General features: G+C 28.0%; 1 protein-coding gene across 1 annotated transcript; it reads right to left on the reverse strand.

Moving 5' to 3' along the window:
* Nucleotides 1-14,381, reverse strand: LOC107438987 (triose phosphate isomerase). The gene is made up of 8 exons (XM_043045150.2): nt 14,215-14,381; nt 13,958-14,069; nt 12,755-12,878; nt 8,579-8,663; nt 6,182-6,314; nt 4,438-4,523; nt 2,449-2,536; nt 1-344 (listed from the first exon to the last, which is right to left on the reverse strand). The coding sequence occupies exons 2-8, from the start codon at nt 14,064-14,066 to the stop codon at nt 226-228; spliced, it is 744 nt and encodes a 247-aa protein (XP_042901084.1). The 5' UTR covers nt 14,067-14,069; nt 14,215-14,381; the 3' UTR covers nt 1-225.
* Nucleotides 14,382-24,330: the final 9,949 nt, after the last annotated feature.

Below are 24,330 nucleotides of genomic sequence, written 5' to 3' on the forward strand. Positions count from 1 at the left end.
TTCATATTCATTTTTTAATTTAGATGAAAGCATAAAACAATAGGAACATTTCATAAAAATACAATTTTTGGTTTTGCCAACAAAAAATTTTCAATACAGTAACTATTGCACTAGATTTGGAATGAATTGTCAGATTTTAAAAACTTTCCACTGGTATGTATATAGTTCAAGTCATTCTTTTAACATTAATACTCGAATAGATGGCACACATATTTGTAAAAAAAATTACTTCCTAGCATTTATAATTTCAACAAAGTCTGGTTTTAGTGATGCTCCACCAACTAAAAATCCATCAAGGTCTGGTTTCTTAGCTAATTCTTTACAATTTGCAGGTGTGACAGATCCTGTAAACCAAAAATTCAATACAGAAAAATATAACATAATCAAAACGATTTATAGGGGTGGACAAAATAATGGAAACATTTCTATGCTTATACATTTTCTACATTTCTCAAGAAATACTCAAAGAATAATTTTATAACTTCAAAAGTATTTAGATCATGAGATTGTTCATACATATCAGATGAAGTTTAGAGGTTTGAGGGATTGACAATAAATTACAAACACTTTGAACAACCTATGCTAAAAATTGAGCAATAAGTTTGTAACTTGTAGAAATTATTTTGGTTATTGTATGCAATAATTGCATAAAATTTTGTAAGCTTAGCTTAAATAATGGAGATTTTTAAAAATAACTTTTTTGTCATACATTTATTTGCTATAACTTTAAAAATATTCAATAGTTGAACAAAATTGTGCAAGATATGAGTAATTAAAGTTGTTCTTTTATACTGTGCATACACGGGAAAAATTTTAAAAAATTTCTTCACTTCGTAGAGGCAAAGAGGCATTTGGCAACTAATAAAAAAATTCAATTTGAATATCTTAAACATTTTAAAAGTTCAAAGCAATTTTCTACGTAGTTTTTGTAAATTTTAAAAGAAACTCAAAATGATAAGGGAGTTCTCTACAAATATTTTCTTACATAAGACAAATTAAATAACCAATGATAATACCTTACAATAAAGGTTCATACACCGAAATATGATTGTATAAGGAAAGAAAATACAAAAAAAAATTTTTACAGGGATTATCCCCAACAATGTCAGTGTCATTTTTTATAAATCTTATTTAATAGTACAAAATAAAATTTGTGGAAAACCCCTTATCATTATGAGTTACTTTTAAAAAGAACAAAAACTACTCAGAAAATTGCTTGAAACTTTTTAATGTTTTAAGATATTGAAATCGGACTTTTTATTAGCTGGCAAATATGATTTTCTAAAGAATTGCGAGAAAAAAAATTCTAAATTTTCCCAAGCATGCACAATATAAAAGAACTATTTTAATTACTCATATCTTGTGCAATTTTAAAATAATTCTTCACAAATTTTATAGCAATAATTGTGTAATTACTTTTAAATTGCTCTAAAAATTTTGTTAATTTTTATTGAATATTTTCATAGTTATAAGAACAACAAAAAAAAAACTTAAGACAAAATGTTTTATTAAAAATTTCCATACATCCATAAATACTTAAGCAAGGCGTACGAAAGTTCGTGCAAGTATTGCATATAATAGCCAAAATAAGTGTTACAAATTTATTGCTACATTTTTTTGCCATAGGGTGTTTAAACACACTAATTTCCTTTGTAATTTATTGTCGGTACCTCAAACCTCTAAAAACTTTAAACTTCATTGAATAAATAGTATAAGAAATCTCATAATCTTGACACTTAAGTTATAAAAAGATTCTTTAAGTATTTCTTTAGAAATACAAAAATTTTTTATCAGTTTCTATTATTTTGTCTATTTATAAATTCATTTTAAATAAAGAAATAAAATATTAACTATATTTTTGCCCTTATTAATCAGTGCTTTTCTATTTTATAGCGTGGGAGGCAAAGTTGTCAGGCGCAGGCAAATCAAACTTTTTTTGAAGTCAAGACTTTTTTTTGTTTAAAATAAATAATAAAACTGCCAAAGTTACCTATGCCAGCAAAATGGAAAAGTATTAATTAATCTTTTAATAGCTATTCATGGAACACTGTAATTTAAAATGCTAGCATAAATCATTTTTCAAGAGTATCGAGTTTAGTGAAAATTTTTAGCAAAGCATACACTGGAACAGCCAGAAGGCAAAAGTCACAACTAAAGTGAAATTTCATTAAGAGGCTGCAGTACAATTCAAGATTCGTAAATTTGAAAAGCTAAGTTAACAAGTCTAAAACTGGAAACCAGTACACTTAATAATGAAATGCCTGATGAGTTTACTTAAAATATAGTCATAAGAGTATCAATTAAAAATATATTTATAAGAAATAATATGCAGCAGATTATTCTACTCTAACTTGTTCAATTATCTATGAAAAAAAATATTAAAGAAGAGAAACAGGAACATTATTTAACAGTAAATAAATCTTCGGGGAAAAAAAGAAAGGTACATACCACCATAAATAATTCTTGTGCTATTTGCTACATCAGCAGATACATTTTGTTTTAGCCACTGCCTTAACTGCTCATGAACTTCTTGAGCCTGTGGAAAGAAAAAATATTTATCTTTATTGTTTCTAAAAATAAATATATGCATCTTATATTGCTATTTTAACCTTTTCTTATCCGAAAACTTTAATCAAGCTTATTATCATCTATTTTTTAAATATATGAGATCAATAAGAAACAAAATAGATAGAAATGTAGAATAGAAGAAAGCAACAGGTAAAAATATATGCAACAATCAAGATGCATGCCAATGAAAAGTAAAGCATAAAACAGTCTAATTCAAACAGCATTTAACCCTATGAGCATTAGCTCTTGCTTTTTCTAAACTTTTAACTGCAGGCTTTCCAGCAAAAAGAGAAGGGAAAAAAACATTTTTTTTCCATGCTATTTAATAGGACTAATGCATAACAAGAAATTTCTGCACAATTTTACTCAGGGACTTAACACTTGGATGGTTGAATAAACATAATTTAGCTCTGTTTGAACAAGAATCAACTGAGGATTCATTCTGCATAAGTCAAAATAATTTTTCAATCAATTTTTTGACTTATCTTTTCAATTATTTAAAGTCTACCGTTTTTTAGTTTGAAACCTGACCAGAGGCCTTTGCAAAGAAGCTTAGGGAGAAAAAAAATTTGAAATTATTTTATCACTACAATTCAAATTTCAATAAAGAGTATACAGGGTGCATAGCCAAATCTTTGAATCAAAAATAAGCACTTTTAAAAAACTTTTCAAGCACTTTACAAAAATTTTCAAGCACTCATATTGAATCAATGATATTATTGAAAAACAAAAACTTTTTATGAACAGCTTTAGCATTAAAAAAAAACTCAAAAAGAAACGGACGCAAATCGAAACAATCAGTACTTTCCCACTTCACCGAGTAAATTCAACTTGACTCTGAACAAAAGTACCCTTACCCCATACATCAAAAAAGTGCTAGAAGTAAAATAAAATAAACAAGAATAAAATTATAAATTAAAAAGAAGAACATTTAATAAGGATCTGACTATATCCAAATTGGAGCACTCGGGTTTCAGTTTCGAGTGTGCGCGCATGCGCAAGTCATAATGTGGGTACGACATGCAGTCCGTGTGAATGATTACGTAGCAAACACCCCATTTTTCGTGAAATGCAGGGGATCCGCCAGATCTCACTGAAGGAAGAAAAAAATTATTCATGACAAAAAAGCACTTTTTAAAAACGGCAGCTGAAAAAAGCACCTTTAAGTACTTTTTACAAACGCTACGCACCCTGGTATAATTTATTAAAAGCAACATACAAGAAAGGTTTTAAAAAACTAAGAGTTGTCAAAATATTTTTATATTTGGGTTAGTTAGTTTCAACTGCTATTCAAACTTATTGAATAATAGGTGGTATTTACAATATCTATGAATACGTGAAAACAGTGTACTTCCCTAAGCGTTTTTGATGGGAAACCTGCCCTGTCTGACCTTTGATATGCCCTTTTTGTAAAAATAAGTCACCATCCCTTAAAAACACTGTAAGCTTTTTATTCATATTGTATTTCCTTAAAAAAAATTTATTCATTGTTTCAAAAATAATTACCCACTGGTAAAATTATATGTGTTTATATGTATAATTTTGATTACTATTACAAATGTTTAATTGTATTCTCGTCTTTCTTTATAATGTTATTCTCAACTAGCAAGATTTTTATGAGTTTCTCTTAATCGGGAGGACAAGAAGGTGATTTAAAAATTGTTGAGGAGTAATATCAGTTTTTACATATTACACATTTTAAAAAGCTGGTATATAAACATTAATTCGTTTGAAAACCTTATAATTATAAAATTACTACATTTCATAAATTATAAAATAACTACAGCAAATATAAGACAAGACATAATAAAAATAAACATAGGAAGAACTACCTAATCTACAATTTAAAAAAAGATAATTAAAACCTACTTGTTCTGGGGATGCTGTTTTTCCAGTTCCAATGGCCCAGACTGGCTCATAAGCAATAACTACTTTACTCCAATCACTTACTTTGTCTGAAATATAATAAACAATTAGTGCTCATTTAAAACAAAAGTACTAAATCATATCAGGCAACATAAAAGAATTGTTGAATTCACTAAAAATTAAATTTCAACAGTCTAAACTAGGGGTCTCTAACTTTTTTGTGCCTTAGGAGCAAAGCAATAAATTTGAGAAATTATTGGGGCCACATATGTTCCAATATACAGGGTATCTGCTACATTTTAGATTCCCAAATTCATGACTTTTCATGACTAATTTCTAGAATTTTTCAAGACTTATCGAAGTTACTATTTTTCCAACAAAAACACAACAAGAATTGTTAAAAAGAATAACATAAATTGAAATGAAATGTATAACCAAAACTGTTATACTCTGCATCTTCTTATTTAAAGATTTTAAATTTTTAAAAAAAAACAGAGTAAAAAAAGAGTTAAAGCAATAAAATAGCTAAAAAAAATACAAAAGCAAAAAAATTTTTTCAAAAGAATTATATTCTAAATATACTTTTCTTGTTCATCCCAAAGGAAAGAAATACTCCTGATTTTTCTGTTCTCATTTCGGAATTAAAAAAATTCGCCAATGACTGGCTTGCTTCAGCTAGAATTTTAAATTGATAAAACAAAAAAGTAACAAAAATTCTGAAGCCACAGAAGTTTAAAAGATAATTCGCTCTTGAAATGTTTTTTCTTTCTTTTTTTTTGAAAGAACACCATAACTTATAAATTGTTTTTAGCATGTTCTTTAAATTTTAGTAAAATATGAAAGTGAGTGGGGATTTTATTACAAATTTAAAGATTCGGAATACCACGAAATGGGGAGGGGGGTATTTTTAAATTCCATTTTAAAAATTAGATTTTTTAGACTTCCATGATTTTCTTAAAAAAATAGTTAAAATCATGACATTTCATGACAAATTTTGTTCAATACTGAAATTCATGACTTTCCAGGTGCACGGATATCCTTAATATAAGTAAAGAAATCCAACCGTAGAGAAGGATCACAGTTAATTTCAGTAAAAATTGCTACGTTTTTTTTTTAGTTTTGTTAAAAATTTAAAGTAAATGTCATTTTTGGGCAAGGTGAAGTCAATCACTTTATTACAACTACGTTCATAATCTCTTCAAAGTTTGAAGAAGACTGAAAGAAAATTTCAATGATTGTTAATGCAAAGAAATACTCATGTTATTATTTCCACATGCAGATTTCAATAATGACACTGATATAAGTTCTTGCTTTACTGACATTTTGTTTCAAAACAGGCTGTATAAGCATATCATAGTGACAGCTGCTTAGTCTGAACTTCTGCTCAGAAGCTTTAAAAAAATTATTTATTCTTAAGCAAGACAAAAACTTAAAATGGTTACAATATATAAAAATTAACATATTTTGGCATTACAAGTAAATTTATTTCTCTTTTAGCATTAAGCTAAAGAATGGAAAAATACATAAAAACTTTAAAACATTCCACAAAAATAATAAACAATTTTTAAGTGATACAAGCCTCAACAGCATATAAAGCATTTAATTCAAAATATTGCACTTGTATTCTTCAGAGCTTACAACTTTTAATGAAATTGAGGGAAGCATATTTTTCGTAATAAGCTTAAGACTTTTCTTGCAAATACAATGCATGGTTACAAAAATAAATAAATAATAATTCTACTCATACCTGCAATTGCTTTAGTCTGCTTGAATACAACTTCTTGAGTTTTACCAGATTCTCTTTCTTCTAGAAGTTCACCAACACAAGCAATAACTTTCAATCCTTCAGCTAACGCATGTGCAGTTTTTTCAGCAATTAACTGAAATTATTACGAGAATTTTTAAGTTTTATGCATGATTAAAATTTATTACAGGATGTTAAACAAAGAGCTTAAATAAATGGGGAGTTAATATTATACCAAATCTTGAATTAAAATTTCTAAGCATCAATTACTCTATGTAATTTAGAGAAGCATGTGGACGCAGAAATATACTCTAAATATGCAAGAAAAAAAATAAATTAAAGTTTATGAGTATCTACAATTTCATGTATTTTAAAGAAGTATCACTTATTTTGGATGTAAAAGTAAGGTCTAATCAGGCATATAAAAGACAAAACATTACAACTAATTAATAATTACTAAAATGAAAAGCACAAACTGTGTCTTTTATAATAGAAAATGCNGAATATTTACTTTGTTAGGATTATTCTCAACTAGCTTTTAAAGTGTGTGCATTTTGGATATATCGTAAATTTTTTTTTCACATGTTGAATCGCCTCTTAATAAAATCAGCCGCTTAATAAAATCAAAAGAGCATAAAACGAAAGTGATTTTAATAAACGGCGGGCACTGTATAACTACTCCTCATAACCATTATGATCCATACCAAAATCAAGCACAAGATATTACAAACATTAAACTCCAACTCAAAATTGAAAAACGTTATAAAATCATGTTAGTAATGACTAACTTTTTAAAATACTTGAAAAACTAATAAAATACTAAATAACACAGTTTACTAAATTTTATGTAGAAATATATGTAGAATGTAGAATCATCCAAGTTATCTTTTAACTTTCTACCACTGATTAATATATTTTTAACAAAACTCAAATTTTGAAGGGTCATGTAATTAATACCAAAAATAATAACATAGGAATAAAGTATATTATATTGATAATGCATCAATACTAAGCAATTTTAATACTAATACTGTGGAAATAAGTGTCTTACGGTCCCTTGAATGAAATATGTACCGGAGAAAATTACTTGATAATGATAAATGTTGACAATTATGATTTGTCCTGAGCAATAGCATCATGCTAAGTGATGTTAAATACCGTTAATCTCTTTTCAGTTCGGATAAACTTCAAAAACTTTTTTGCTTAATTTAATTAAGTAATGGCACCAGGAATGGCAACTAATATGAATAAAAAAAGAAATTATTTTACCTTTAATTGAAAAACTTAGTGGAAGAACCAGGAAAGTGATATTTTCACAGTGACTACGAAGAACAGGTATTTAGCTAGTTATCACATAAATACTATGAGAACTTAATAAGACACCTTGTATATTGCTATCATGAAGCCTTTGGTAACTAAATGGTAAAACCCCATATTTATTGTGGACAAAAAAAAAACTGTTGCAGGAGTGCTTTAATAACTAATTAATATTTTTAGTACACTTTGATTTAATTTATTCCTAGAAATGTGTTGTTTTTTTTTAACCTTGCTATCAAATTTAAATTCCAAGTATTTTGAAAGCTATTTTCAAAATCTAAGTTATAAAATTAATTTACCTAAAATTTAAACTTGGTTATATTCTAATAAATAAAATTAAACCAAAATTATTTATTATATTATGTTATATATTATATTTAGTATATTATATCAAGCAAAAAAATAAAGAGCTTGTGTTGAAATGACTTTCTGAAATTAAGTAAAAAACTTGTAGCAGCTAATTAACTATTTACACAATTCCCTTTAGTTTCTAAAAAGTAACTTAAACAATTGATAGAATGCATGTATGTATGTTATTATATATACTATGTTAACACTTATGTCAACCCAGACACCAGCATGACATTAGAATTGTTAAATTATACTAAATGTGTGCCTAAAACAGCTCATTATATTCCTAATTAGCTCATTATACTCCATTTATTCCTAAGCTAAATTGAAAATCAATACTCACAATATATAAATTAAAAAGGTTTCTTAAAAACAAAGATTTGTGTTACTGTATGCTTTTACTAGGTAAAAGCATAAAAAGAAAATATAATTATTCTTTAGTTCAGGAAGTTCGAGATCAGTATGTATCAGCTTTAAAATTATGGAAAAAAAGTTAAAGGAAAAAAAGTTAGGTTTATAATAAGAAATTTTTATTACTTAAAAAATAGATATTAAATACATAATAGATACAAATTTTAAAAATAGTTTTAAAACTAACACAATGTGCTTTATGATTTTTACTTTATTTAGTTAAAATATAATAAAAGTTAAATTTATATGCATATTTTGCATTAATACTGTTAGTAATGTAATAAAAAGAATAGTTGCAAGATAATAAACTAAACAGTTTACCGCATCAGTTTCTCCAAATACATTCCTTCTCTCTGAGTGGCCTAATATAACCCATTCAGATCCAATATCTTTAATCATGGCAGGGCTAAAAAAATATTAAATAAAATTTTAACTATAATGTCATAGGTAAGCAAAGAATAATGAAATACAGCTCTTTATATTTAAATGAAATTTTACTATTGCCAAACAGGACTAAAAGAATATTAGTACTACTTTTGCACTAGAATTAAAAAGTTTACGATATACCACAGTAACATAACATTGCGTGTAGTTTTGTAAAATTGCATTTTGTTTATTTTTGACACACCAATGTTTAAAATAATAATTGAGGATAAATATTTGCATATTTTAAAATTTAGTACTAAATAAAAAATATTATGTACATATTTATTTAGACTGTCTTGAACACACACACTGCTGTAATAGTATTATTAAAATGTGGGGGCTCATACCCTTTCCAGTTAAGAAACTAATTATTCGGAAGTAGTAACTTAGAAAAATATTTTACAGTTATTAATTTTATTACTGTTAAAATTTTGCATTCCTTATAAATTTTTTTTTTAAAAAACAATTTCTGTTAAAACTACTTTAGAAATAGATAGAGGAACAAACAAAAGAGATTATGATTAATCCTATAACCAAAGTATTTATTTCTTTACATAATTTTTATTCTGTAAAATTTTTTAATAGCTGTTTGGTAAAAAATATCTAATTAAATATCATTGAATCTTAAAAAATATTACACATCAAACACTAAAAAAGGCACACATATACCAGTCTTTAAATTATTTAATTTAGAATGCAAATGCATACCCTCCAACTGCTACGGAATTTCCGTAGTTTCAGAAATCTTCTTTTCAGACGGTAGCAAAATTAATGTCTTAATATTTAAAAAAAATTAATTTTAGCGTAACTTGTCCACTATTACTTATAAAAGTGCAGGCCATATGGCTAGATTCTTAAGTTCTGATAAAAGTTTTATGACAGATCCATTTGCTTTAAAAATTTCTACTTTGGTTCGCTACCACTAGAAAGAATTATTTTCAAAGTCCTCATAAGTTGGAGGGTATTATATTCATTAATTGCATTAATATTCATCAAATGCATTATATTCTCATTATTTTCTCAAAGCGTTGCTGCCTGCAGGGCAGGCATCAAGGCAGCCTGCCCTGCTGCCCTTTGAACCCTATAAATGTGCCCTCTTTGTACAAATAAACTACCATTCCTTAAAAACACTGCCCTCTTATTTATATTCAATTTTGAAAAAAATTATCTGTGTCTACGGATTTAATTCTTATTACTACTATTACAAATATTTACTTTGTTAGGATTATTCTCAACTCATTAGATTTTTTTTAAAGCATATTTTTTTTGAAGGGAAATTATATTTAAAAATCTTAAAGTCAACATTAGTCTAAATTAAGCTTTCTATTTCTGGAACATTGGCATTTCAAGGGTTCTACTTTTAGATTTCAAGTGATTCATTGAGTCATATGTTGTGCATTACATTCAGTTTGCACAATGATACTTATTTAAGTTAATAATGATGTTTGAATGGAAAAAAGGGAATGTAAATGTTTAGGATCAACTTCTTTTGACACGAGTCTGCAAGTAGCTGATAATAGTGACAGTATTCTTAGAAAGTAATGTAAGATATGTATTCTTTTGAGTGTTTTTCTTTTGTTGAAATTAAAACTACTAGACAGAAATAGTTTTTCCTTTCTGATTCTTGCGATTTATTTTACTTTCGTGATACCGTTAAGTGGGGCTACTTTGTGCAGTGGTGGCTACTTAGTGCAAATTCAAATTTGGCACTTTTCAAGTGCTGCTATTCAGTATTACGCTTTTTTCACAATAAAAATGTATGGAATTTGAAGATAGAGGTCTCCTCTATTACTATAAAAAAAATTTCGAATTTTTAAACAATCTCAGAGTGTGTTTTGTCTATCAAATGTCAAAAACTTTCCGAGAACGTCGAAAGTGTGCGTGGAAACTGTAGCTGTGAAATGCAAAGACGTTGATAAAACAATTGTCGTAAATGCAAAATATTTTATTTATATATATTAATAAACAATTATATCATGTTAGCGTTAAAAAATTTTGAAAATTTATAACAAATAAACGGAAAATGAAAAAAAAATGCACTTTGGGGCTACTTTGTGCAAAAAGTTTCATTAGTTTTTTTTTTCGACAGAAAAATGGTCAGACGTTATAAAAAAAATACCTGGAACAAGAAACTACCGCGATTACACTTTAGAAAAGTTGCAACAATCTTTGCAAGCAGTTGCTGGTGGTATGTCGATTGCAGAAGCTTCTCGCAAGTACAAAATCCACAGAAATACTATTGATAATAAAATTTACAAGAAACACGTGAAACGTGCTGGTAAACTATTATTTTTCTTCTACAAAGATTTTTCTAATGAATTAATCTAATGATTTAATGCATAAAAATATATTTTCTAGGACATCAGGTGATTTTGACAGAAACTGAAGAGCAAGTTCTGTCATGTTCATTCAAGCATGTTATGTTCAAATTTATCATTATAAATGTTAATGAATATGTAATAATTATTATTTTTGAAATTTCATCCATTTTAATGTTCAAAAATGTATATGGTTTCCTTTTGTTTAAACTCAAATGTTTTGAAATAAACATTCTTTTTAAGAAAAAATTCTTTATAAAAAATGGGTTTTTTAACGCTGAAAATTATTTTCAAACTAATATCTTTACATATGTTGATGTTTTTGTTATTAAAAATGTCAACAATTAACTTTTTTAACAATTTTATATCAATATTTTACTAAAAACATGATTATTAAACTGAATTCATATCGCTACACAAAGTAGCCCCACTTGGGGGCTACTTTGTGCAAGGTATTGACTTATTATTTGTACATATCACATAAAAATAATGCCAATATTGATCAAATTCACTCATCTGAGTCAAGTTATGAATATAATATCGATAAATTTTACCAAAGCTTGAATTAACATAGTTTTTTTACAGGTCAAAGTTCAAAAACTGCAAAATCCTGCACAAAGTAGCCCCACATGACGGTACATTTGCTGTCACCAACTGAGAGATAGAAAAAGCATTTCTTAATTTATTTGTCTCAAAAAATTTTTCTTGCTCTTAGTAGCACCATGTCTAAGAGATGAATAATGACACAAAAATGGCCTTATTCGAAACATTTTCTGATTTAGATTTGGAAGACTTAGATATATGTCAGTTATAGCCTGATGAACCCAGAAGTTTTAATTGACATGGAAAACATGCAAAATAACTCATCGCCTGTTATTTCATTCTACGTTTGTAGAATAGTTTTTAAAAGTAATATTGGAGGAGATAAAATGAGAAATCAAATCCTAGATTCAAGTGCAAATAAAATAAAATAAAAGTAAACGCCCTATGAAAAAAAATCGAAAAAGTGAAATTTGATGAGCCAACAAAATTGAAAAACCACAAGAGGAGTATAATTCCATTGAATTATACTCATCGTGATATTCTACATATTTTCCAGAATGCTTTTTAAAATATGCCAAGAGGAGTATAATTCCATTGAATTATGCTCCTCTTGATGTATTTTTAAAAGCATTCTCGAAAATATGTAGAATATCTCACCAATATATAATTATTTAATGCTTAAAAAAATTCATATTTTCTCAAAATGTTATTTCATATTTCCTTCGACTTCTAAGAAGAGGGATACCATCTTGTCCCGACTGAAGATATGTACTGGAATGCAGTTGAATCTTGGATGTCACTGTTAAAAAAGCTCCTGCTAAACGACAATGTTTCAAAAAATGGGACATTCTTAAAAACGCACATTTACTTTTAAACCTAAATTTTTATTTCACTGCTCTTAGTAGTAGTTAGATGCTCTTTAGTAGTGAATTTATCAAATTTAAAGTTATTTGGTTTACTCTTTTTTACTTCAGTAGGTATTTAAATGGTTAACTTGAAATATTATTACAGTTCAATCACAGATATCTAGAGTTTTCGAAGTAAATGTTTTATAGCACATTACTTATTAATCAAAACAGCAAATTTAGAACTGTAAAAATTGCATATAGATACAACAAAAAAGAAACTGCAGTATACATATTATTATGATACAAACAATAAATTCACAGATAGATGGATCTTTACACTAATTGTTTATCCAATGAATTACCTAATTTCACCAGTAAATGCTCCACTTGGAACTTTATAACAGTTTTGAGAAGCAACTTTAACATTGTTAGGCATTTTAGAAACAGCATAAGCCATATAAATACTAGGACATCCCACGACAACCTCTAAATAATAAATATATTCATGTAAATACCAATACAAGCTCCAAACAGACACAAATTTAAACATAACAATACATAAATATAAGATTTACATAATTTTCAATATTAAGTCTTTTTCCACTAAATTAAGATTATTTTCCCAACTTGAAAAGAAAAAACAAGAAGGTTTAAAAAAAAAAAAATCTATTTGAAGAATCTAAATTAAGGTTTTTCATAATTACATTTGATATTACACACCAATAAAAGAAAATGCAAAATTTATGCCCATAAATTAATTCTATTATTTTAAAAAAACTTTTCTGAAGGCATGTATAACAAGAAAATGCAAATTAAGAGCAAATTATAGTCAAGAAAATGCAAATTATAGTCACACAAAAATAGTTCTGGATACCAATTCACAACACAAATCAAACTGTCATCTACTACAGGATAGAATATAGGAATCACAATTCAATGAAATACGTATGATCATTATTAGTTTAATTTATAAAAATATATTTCAAAATGCTATTTTTCGAAACCGGTGAATACTGTTGCATGCAGTTACAAATGATATTTTTAAGTATAACTAAATTAATAAAAACAATTAAGCAATAAGACATTTTAGACACCAATTACGTACTAATAATATGTAAGCAAATGTTTGAGAAACATTTAAACCTTGTTAATATTCTGAAAAATATTGTTACTAATTATCAATGCCATATGTATATGACATTGATAAGAAAATTTAACACAATTATTATTATGAATAGCCTTCTCATAACAAATTATAATAAAAAAATACATATTCGTAGGTTATAAAGAAATTAAAAAGCATTTATCAATGAAGTAAGACTCCTAGCTAGGGGAATTTACAGAAACACACTTGAAAAATCTAGTGAGATGGGTATTTGCTGAAAAGAAACAAGGTTCAACCCTTTTGCTGTAATTATTAAAACTCAATTGCTTATAACATAAAATTCGAGTAAAAAAACATGAAAATTATAGGCGATTAAACGGATATGGTTGCTATATTCCCTCCCCAATATTCAATATCGCTAAAATTCTGATGTGATTAATATATGTTAATTTTTACTTACCGGTGTTTGGGTCAAGACCTGATGACATAAATTTGGCGATTCCATCAATACTACTCTTGCTTCCATTCATCTTCCAGTTTCCACCAACGAAAAATTTTCGGTCAGACATGACCTGAAAACATGAAAAAAAATAATTTATAAAACTTACGGAGTAATATTGAAAATCACCTAATTACCAAAACATTAAAATGAAAGAAACAAATTGAATTCTCCTTCTAACGTAATTTAGAAAGTTGAAAACGGAAAAGATTTCTCACTTTTTATTAAATAGCACAGTAAAGGAAAGAAAACTAATTTTCAATAGAGTTGGCTGTCAAACTTATCGGCCTCGGTCACCCTCAGGAGATTCCAAACACTGACAATTCCGAAACGTGCGAAGGTCAACACAATGACATGTCACCCTCACTTGATGCCACCGGAAAAAGAGAAATTTATATTTTAGCGTGATTGGCTGAATTTCAACACACCTCTGATCCAATAGCCAATAAATATGAATTTGGTAAACCGGCAAATGCGCTTTTTGTTTCTGTTTTTAAATCACAAAAATTTTCTAAAATACTACTAAAATTAAATTAGTAAACAATTTTAAAATTATTCGATAACAATAACGTTAAATAAAGGCTTGTGAAGACTGTGAATTTTCAGCATTGATGGGTTATAAGTTACTAAAGAACCGAAACTATAAAAAGATTTTCGGTTCAAGCGGACGATAATATTCTCGAAACTTAAAAATTGTCTTAATATCTACACACATTTTAAAATAATATAGATAAATGCTAGAAGATTCAGCCCAAAGTTCTTGGCTTTCAAACGCTGAAAACGCTTGTAACTTCTTATATATAGTTCTTATCAGATTGTTTACCTTATTCCTCTCATCTCCCTGACCTACAGTGGCAATAATACAAATTATCCATAGGTAAATAAATATATTAAAAAATCGAAGCGAACATCCTAAAAATTTAACTGCTGTAAGTTGCTTATGGAATTCGAATTTTATCTTTTAACTTTCTTTTAATAGTGTCACAAAAACAGCCAATATATTTCAGTTCAGTTACATTACATAACATTTCAGTTACAATATATTTTTAGAATTTGCTTTAAAAAAAATTTTAAAATTGTAAAAGCACTATTCAGCAGATTTTGTAACTGAATTTAGCTAAAAATAAAATTGCGAGAAAACTTCTAGGTAGGGAAAAAAGAAACGGTTAACTCACTCTCTTCAAACGAAGAAATTGGCATTTTGCCAAGGAAGAAGAGGTCATGTTGATAGAAATCCTAAGTTAAGAGCCAAAGATGAAGATTTTAAAATCTCTTTATATTATTTTACTTAATATTGATTCCACCAATTTAAGAATAAAGTAAAAATTAAATCAATGAGTGTTCTATGACCTTTTTTTTCCTGCCAAGAAAAGAAAGGGGGGATACAAATTTTCAGCATTATGGAAATGAATTTCATTAATAAACACCGAAAACATAAAAAAAAGAAGAAAAAATATCATAACAATTATGCAAATAAATAACATTTATATGCATAACCAATTAAAAAAGAGAGGATAAAAAAAGAATAAGAAATATTCTAAAAAAACAAGGACGTACCAACCAGACAAGACGTAAAAATCTTTTTTAATTCTACTGTTGTTAGTTTTTCCCTTACATCAAGAAAGCCTAAAAGAAAAATAATAATACCTTTGAAATAACAATAACGTACTAGTTATGCTTAAACTATCATCATTACTAATTGCGTAAATTAACAAGGTGTATTTTTCCAACTTTTAATCGAAAAAGCAATAATAAAATTATGGCTTTTAAATCAATAAATTATGCTTATAATTGACTGAAAATACATATTAAACAAGAAATATTGACAAGTATCATAAATTTTTATTTATTTACGACTTGCTTTTAAATATTTCATAAGGATATGATTTGAAAGGCAAATTACTGAATAATTTTTTTCAGACAAACATGCTTTTTAAAGAAATTGATTAAAAACAGAATAAAATGGACTTGCGAGAAATTCATTTTTAAAATTTTATGTTGCCATCGCATCTGTCTATTTTAGAACATTTCAAAATCAATCATCTGTGCTGAAATCGGTAATTTTCGCAATCCCTCGTAACAAATCAAGTTTGACTTATTTTATAAATAGAATCAAGTCTCAGTTTGTTTCATTGAATAGTTCGAATATGGAGTCATTAATTAGCCTTCGTATCAGAATGAGACTTACTTGCTCTTCGAACTATTATTAATGAACTGGGATTGACATTGAAATAAATATTTGACGTTTTCTTTACGAAATTTATATCTATATTCCAATCACAATATAGAACCTATTTCATTATGTTTAGTGTCATTAATTCTTTATAAACTTCTGCTTATCAAACATGGAATTCTGTGACAGAGGCATAGAGAACAACGCCCATATTTCGACGTAAATAACCCTCATAAGATTTACCTTGAACTCCGCAAGACGCATTGTTCCATAATGGCACGAAGGTTAACCTTTCAGGTTTCGTTTTTGAGGGATATATCTGCATTTTTCAATCTCCGAATTTACATTAATACATTAATAACGACAAGTAGTAATCACAGTACTTATATGCATTAATTCTTCATATGTTTTGTTTTTAGTTCATGTTAAAAAGGTACGAAGTGTTTATTTTAATACATTAATTAAACTATATTAATCTACTGTATTCGGTTAAAGAAACCTTACATTTGATGGAAATAATGAAATGAATCGGAATGAAATTTTTGTTAAGGTGGGAAATATTTTCCTAGCATGTTAAGATTATAATTCTCCCTTTTTCTCGTGTTAATTTGAAGTTTATAAATTGAACTTCATGTGTGTTCAAACCTTTTGCTAGAATAATGTTATAAACGTAATTGCAACCAAGATAACTTAAAAGAAGTAAAAATAAAAAAATAATTAAAAAAAAACAGAAAAATAAAAGAAAAGAAAAAGAAGCCTTTCTTCATGTTAAATATAGATGATATTACAAGCAAATTGTTGCTAACTGTTTACAAATAACTTGTTCATGGAAAAAATCCCATATGATTTTTATAGTGGGGGTTTAAAAAAAATTCCATTCTCCTCATTTTAAGGTTTTTCTTACTAGCGTAATTTTTATATTCATGATTTTTTTTTTCGTTATTTAAGATTAAATAAATAAGTATCTCGTATTTATAAAGCAATGCCTTAAAAGTTTGAATAAAAATTTATTGAAAAATATCTGTACAAAAATTCATTGTATGTTATATTAATGTTCATTGTATGTAAATAGATATTAATGTTTGAATAATAATTAATATATAACTTCTTTACAAAATGAAGCATAGTCCATACTAATTTCTCCATTATTTTTATATTTTGAACAAAATCAGGGCTGGTAAAGGAATTTTCCCGACCGATGGGGGGAAACGTCTTGAAAAAGGAGCATAAATGAATTTTACAGATACAGTTTAAACATTTCCCCAAAGAGATAACACTTGACGTTTCCGCAAGCACCATCCGCAGCCAAAATTTGAAAACAATTTAAATTAAATACAACTTTTCTTAAAAAATGCGATAAATGCAGTATCTACCATTTGTAGCAGGGGTAAAAAGCGGCAAGCTACCGTCTCACTCACCACAACTCATGAGAATCTAAATTTACCACAATCAAGTATTTTTCTTCAGCACTGTTTTTTTTTTCAAGGGCAGCAAAAACTTTTTTACCACACCTAAATTAAGTACCTTGCATTTTTTGTCCCTATTAAAATAACACTTAATTTTGAAATACCAATCCTCTCACATGTCGTTCACGTCGATTATTGAACTTGCCTAACATAATAAACAAAGATGAATTAAATAATAAAGAACGAACAAATAAACTCTTTTCATTGAATGCAATTGTAAACTAGGAAACATCTTTGATATTAACTTTCAAATAGTAAAAAAAAATATCATCTGCAGTTTAATTAATAACAATGACTAATGATAATGGCTCATTTATTTTTCACACATCTCCTCGATTCTAAACGTACTAACTAATAGAACCTTTTAAATGAGTCTTAGGATGAGTCGTAAACGCTACTTGTAGGATGCAACTCGTGGACGCTGTTCAAATTTCACTGCCCTAGTAGAAATGGTTTCGGAGTTCTAAGAGATTCGACACAGTGGATCAACAAAAATACTGAGCGACCATGGAAGAAAAAAAAGCTGGAAAAAATTCGAAGAAAGTTGTGCAGCTTAAAATGTAAATTTGGGTAAAGCACCACTCTCAGACATAGAGGACATCGGATACCTGCAGGTGTAAGTAAATCGTGGCATTTGAAGATTCAGAGTCCTACGTCGCTTAGAGATATCCATTTATATCTGATTTAAATCACATGTTAGGCATAATCACTTTACTTCTTCTCGAGTTGCAAATAATCAATGAACGATTTTGTTCCGCCTCGTCAAGCATGAAATTAGTTTGTAGATTTATTAAAAAAATATTTTGTAAAAGTGTATCTATGCCTGAAATATCTTAATAAACGTGAATAAATGAATAAAAATATTCACATTCATAGAAATACCTGTCTGCTGTGGAATCGCCCATAGGTCAGTAAAAAGAATGAAGTACTCACTTAAAAGTTTGAAAATTTATTCTAAACAAATAGAATTACGTGAAACAAAGTATAAAATAATAATTACACTAATAAATTTCTTGAAAGTTTAACAAAAAACACAGGAGTGGTATTTCAAAATACAAAACTTTCATTTATTTATTTTTTTGAAATAAAATTACATTGTCCTTTAATTGAAATAAATTATTCAGTTCAAATAACATTTAGTTTTAGTATTTTTTTCCTGCTAATTATTTTTCGAAAAAAAATATACATAATTGCTAAAATATATAATAATGGAAGCAAGCTAGGTAATTTACATTAATCATAAAAGTTTGATAAGCAGGTGTTGCATTTATCAGCAGCTACTAGATAAACATCTAAGTGGAACATGTAGCAAATAAATCTGCATAGATCTTTGTGTCGGTGGGAAAAAGCTGTTCTCTTCTTGTATTCTAATTGTGTTCTGATTCGTTTATTCAAATCAATGTAACAATGTATTGTTTATAATTATCACGCTCGTTAAAATTTAAGTTTATTTATTCGATGTTATTGGTATCGACATTTCTTTATCCAATTTAATTTCTTTTATTTCTTTATTCAATCGATTTTTTTTTATTACACCCGAGTCCTAGAAGCATAGTGTCACAAAAAAGTTGACCATAAATATTTTGCTGTTACAGTGTATAATGCAATTACTACAGAGGTATACAGCAATCCAAAATGATCGTCTAGTTCGGTTTAGATTACCAACTGGCGGCCCGCGAGCCTCTACCGGCTAACGAACTAAAATATATTAGTTGTTTTTTTGCGGACAATTTTCGTAATAAATATATATGGGTTTAAAATACTTTTCTTTCGTTTAAAAAACCTTAATTTCTTCGTTTCTGTGAAATTTAACAAACCAACGGTGCAAAAATATTTATTTCTCAGGTTAAGATACAAGAAAAATATTTATTCAAATACAAAAATAATCGTGTATGTTGCTCTTTTTTATTTCATTTTTTCATATTTTGTGAATATAATTTAGCATGCGAGTATCAGAAATTTTCTCGAAGAAATTCTCCCATTTAACTTTCTGAAACCACTCATTTTGGACGAAATTATTTACATTAGTAAATTTTAAAATGCATAAAAGAGGGAATGAATACCATGTTTTATTCAAATTCCTTGAATTGAATATCGCATGAGCGGAAAAGAAGAAAAAATTAATTTCAGAGGCAATTTTTTTTTGTTGCTATGATTTCTAATAAGTCGAAAAAAATGTTAATTTATCACAGAATTAAATTTAAAAGAAAAAGAAATCTTGTCACTAAGTTTCTGATAAAGAGAAGATTCAAAATGATACGTAACAAGCATTATTTGTATTGCTTGTTATTTTGCTTTCTAATATTAAAAAAATCTGACAGAAATATTTAATGTTCCTCAAAACATAAATGAGTCCCATATAAAATTTTGATAAAGTTGTGACCCGCCATTTGACTGGTGTTTTCAATTGCGGCCCCCGGCCACGTGTAAGTTGGAAACCCCTGGTTTAGAGACTTAAAAGTCTACTTTGGAATGAAATTGTTTAAGGAAATAGTTAAAATAGTATAAACTATAATATAAAAAAATTGCATTTTAGGAGAAAAAAAGGTGGATGACTAAACTGTTAAATCGATGGGTTATCTTTAAAATTTATTGTAAAAATATCCAGATCAAATTGCGGAAAAATAACTGACACTGAGGATGTCGTTACTTAAAATATTCATTTCCGTAAAATCAGCTTTTATCGGAACATGTTACGAACAAAAAATCTGATATACCGAAATTTTTATAGTAATAATTGCTGTAAAATCACTGAATTACTCTCATTAAATAAATATTACTGTAACAATGAGGGTATAATATTTTACGGTAAAAATGGATTTTAAGGATGACGCACTCAAAGTGACGATATACTGTGATTTGATACGGAATTTTTTTACAGTGTAGATAAACATGCATAGAAATAAGAGATATCTGTATACTAATAGTATTAAAATTATAACAAATAATAGGATTGATAAACTAAATCTATATTTGCTGCTTGTTATTACTTTTATGTTTTTAACATACAAAAAATAAAAATAATTATTCAAAGTTTATTGCTGGATTTGAGAAGCTATAGTGATGGTGACCCAAATAAGAATACCTCACTGCTCATATTTGGATGGCGACTCATAGGATGCAAACCACTGACCTAATTATTCCATAAAATGACAAATCGTATGAGTCGGATACAGGGTGGGTATTCCGTAATGGCTACTTTTATTAGATATTCTAAGAATCTTTGTCAAAAAATGAAATAAAGGAGAACATGCATTAGAGAGTGCAAATAAATATTTAAGCAATGAAAAACCAAAAGCGTTTTCTAAATCTAAGGAATCATTTCTGAAAAAGACGGGATTGGAAATATCTAAACCTCTTTGATTGCTGGAAGAAACGAAGATGCTCTTTAGGGCTAATATTATATTACTTCGGGTTACATGAAACAATCGAGCTTGATACTAGATATCAAATAATAAATAAAGCGAGCCGGGCTCGAATCCCAGGGATGGCAGGTCGATACGAATTCCGTACCCGGCTCGCACCGACCAGAGTGCTGAAGTAAAATATCCTCAGAGGTTGACGGATCATGGATTAGAGTTCCCTTGACGTCAGGCTAACAATGGCAGGTTTTCGTGTTTTTCCTCTCTATGTAACGCAAACACGGTTTAGTTCCATCAAAAAAGTCCTTCAAGAAGACAAATTTATTCCAATACACGATGCAGTAATTCCCTTGTCTTCTGGATTGGGTAAGAAATTGCAAGGCTACAGAGTTGAACATTGGTATTTGTTCAACAACGGTAACATTGGTAGTTGCGGATCGACTGTTCAACAACGGTCATAAAATAAATTGATGAATCTGTGCATCAACGGATCAGCAAATGAGTTGAATTGATATTTTAACGAATCGTAGAATAAGACACTCAGCTCAATCAAAGAATGAAAAATAAAAACATCGAATCAGTATTTCAATAAATCACTGAATTATTAAATCAGCGAATAAATAAGTGAATGAATGAAAAATATGAATAAGCGTATTGATGAATGAGCGAATCAAGGAATCTGTAATAGCCTGCTGATTTTCTAACATATTAATTCAAGTTTTTCTTATTTTGCTGCTATGCCTCAATATTTTTTTTAAAATTCTCTTAGTTATAGAATCGTTAACCTGCTGATTATTTTATTCTCTCATTTATTGATACTAATTCGTTTATTTGCTTACTCAATGTTGATTTAATTTACTGATTACGCTTTCACTGGTTTATTGATTCATTTTCACTGACTGGTTTAGTGATTTTACTGGTTTATTCAATCATTGAAAAGCTTATTTTTCATTCATTTATTTGCTATTTAATTGCTTCAATTATTTATTGATACGACTTTAGAACTTTAGAATTGTGGCAATGTTCGTTCATTACTTTAAGAAACAACATTAAAATAACGTTATTTTCGTTATTTATTTGATACTTATCCGCTTCACCGGCAAAAGTAAATTCAGCATTTTTATTTATTTGTTTATTTATATACTTTTATTTTTTTTAACTTATTTAAATAAAAAATGAAGTATTTAATTCACTTTGGATTATATTGGCGACATTATCCAAATTGTATTTTCAATAGATACCATATAATTTATTTAATTAATTCATTAATTTATTTTTAAATGAGAAATCTCTCTTCTCTCTTTTAACTTGTACCTCACTCAGCTTTTGAGTGACTGTTTTACGTAACATGGACTGTTAAAAATACATGGTATTTCATTGTTAAAAAAAACTAATTGCCTAATACATCATAATATAAACCCTTCAAAAATTTTTATAAATTATCACTAAATACTAAATACTTTCAAATCAAGAATCACCATTAAAGAAAGTAAAGTATTGTTTAGAGCAGGGATGGGGAAACTACGGCCCGCGGGCCAACTGTGGCCCGCCGGAAGGTTTTATCCGGCCCGCGGATGGAATTTTAACTTGCTGATCTGTGGCGAATATAAACAATATACATCCATTTTCTTGTCTACTTCGTTTAAAGTTATTTTTCTTTCTTTTTTAACTAAGTACTGCGGACCTTTTAACTTTCTCTATTTTTGTTCTACAAAATAATAAATTGATGGAGGCTAGCACAGACAGCTTCAATTGGTGAAATGAGCAGAAGTTCTTTATAGAATAGCCGTAGATTGGTGCCATCTGAAGCAATTGTTTCTGAATATGCCAAAAATTGAGTTTTACAAATCATTACCAAAAGCTAGTTTCCCAAATATTTCATGCCTAGAAAATCAGGGCTATGTTTGCTTCCTTTTATTTATGTGTGAACAAGTGTTTTCATCTACGAACCTGAGAAAAAATCATTTCAGATGTAGAATAACAGACAAACATTTCCCCTTGTCCCTGAAAATAAGTACATCTCACTTGGAACCTTAATATAAGGAACTTTTAAAAATGAAATCGCAATTTTATTCATCTCATTAAATATTTACATTGAAATTTGCATATAGTATTTTTTTTTTAATTTTAGATGTTTTTATTTAGCCCACCAAATTTTTTTTCCTTCGATTTTTGGCCCTCGACCAGAAAAGTTTGCCCATCCCTGGTTTAGAGCAAGAAAACCACTGCAAAAATTCTTTCAAAAAACCTATTGTCAATTGTTAGAATCAGATTAGTAATATATCTCTGCTAACAACGTTACAATTTGTTAAACAATATAATTTAACACAATTAAAAATTAATTTTAAAATAATGTATATTACAATTGCAATGCAAAGTTCTGCGAATATTTAAATATAATTATATAACTTGTCCTACTCTTTTAATATCGAACAATTTCTTTCTACTTATTAATATAAGATTTAAAAATTCTCCTAGGTTGTTTATGATTGTAGAAAATATAAAATTGGTTTAAATTAGATTACATATAAGAAATTACATTAGATATCTACTCAACTACATCTTCTGAAAATAAAATAAAAATTAAAAATAAAATTTCCCTGTGAATTTTCTTGCTCATGCAGGATACTTAAAAATAATGTAAGGAAAATGAAGAAACAAAATAAGAATACAAAAAAATGATCGAAAATTACATCAAAACACGAGAGCGTAAACACTTTCCGGAGCTAAGATGTGCAATTCCTGGCAAAATATGTGAAATCTGTCTTTAATTTTCTAGCAAATTTTTTGAGCATCTCTTGTTGCGTTGATCATAACATGTGCGGAATAAAGTATAAATTAACTGATTAGTAAGGATTTCACTTTATTGCTATCGTATATTACGCATAATTTGCAACCCACTCTAGTCTCCGTGTAACATTTGATGTTGATTTTTGACCAGATTTTGATTTTTGATTCTTTATGTATGCCTTTTTTTACCCATCAATTCTGCCCATTTTATTTTGAAGCATACTGCGTAATCTCACAATCACACTTCACAAGGACAGTTTTAAATCGCTGAGCAATTCGTTCAGAGTTGAGTTGAATGCAAGCAATTGAAACAGATGAATAAACTAAATATAATAAGTATATTTATCGCATATTAGACGACATAAAAAAATTAAAATAAGATTTTTAAAAAAAGTAACTCAACCAAAGAATGCATGAATTGCTTCGAATGCAGGAAGGGAGCATTCTGAGATAGAAGAGGCGAAAATATATTCTTCAACCCTGAACTCGACCCCTTCTTCCTGTATCAGACATTCTGACCTCAAAACCCATGTTCGAAACCAG

The sequence above is a fragment of the Parasteatoda tepidariorum genome, chromosome 1 (assembly GCF_043381705.1).
Source record: "Parasteatoda tepidariorum isolate YZ-2023 chromosome 1, CAS_Ptep_4.0, whole genome shotgun sequence".
Lineage (NCBI taxonomy): Eukaryota > Metazoa > Arthropoda > Arachnida > Araneae > Theridiidae > Parasteatoda > Parasteatoda tepidariorum.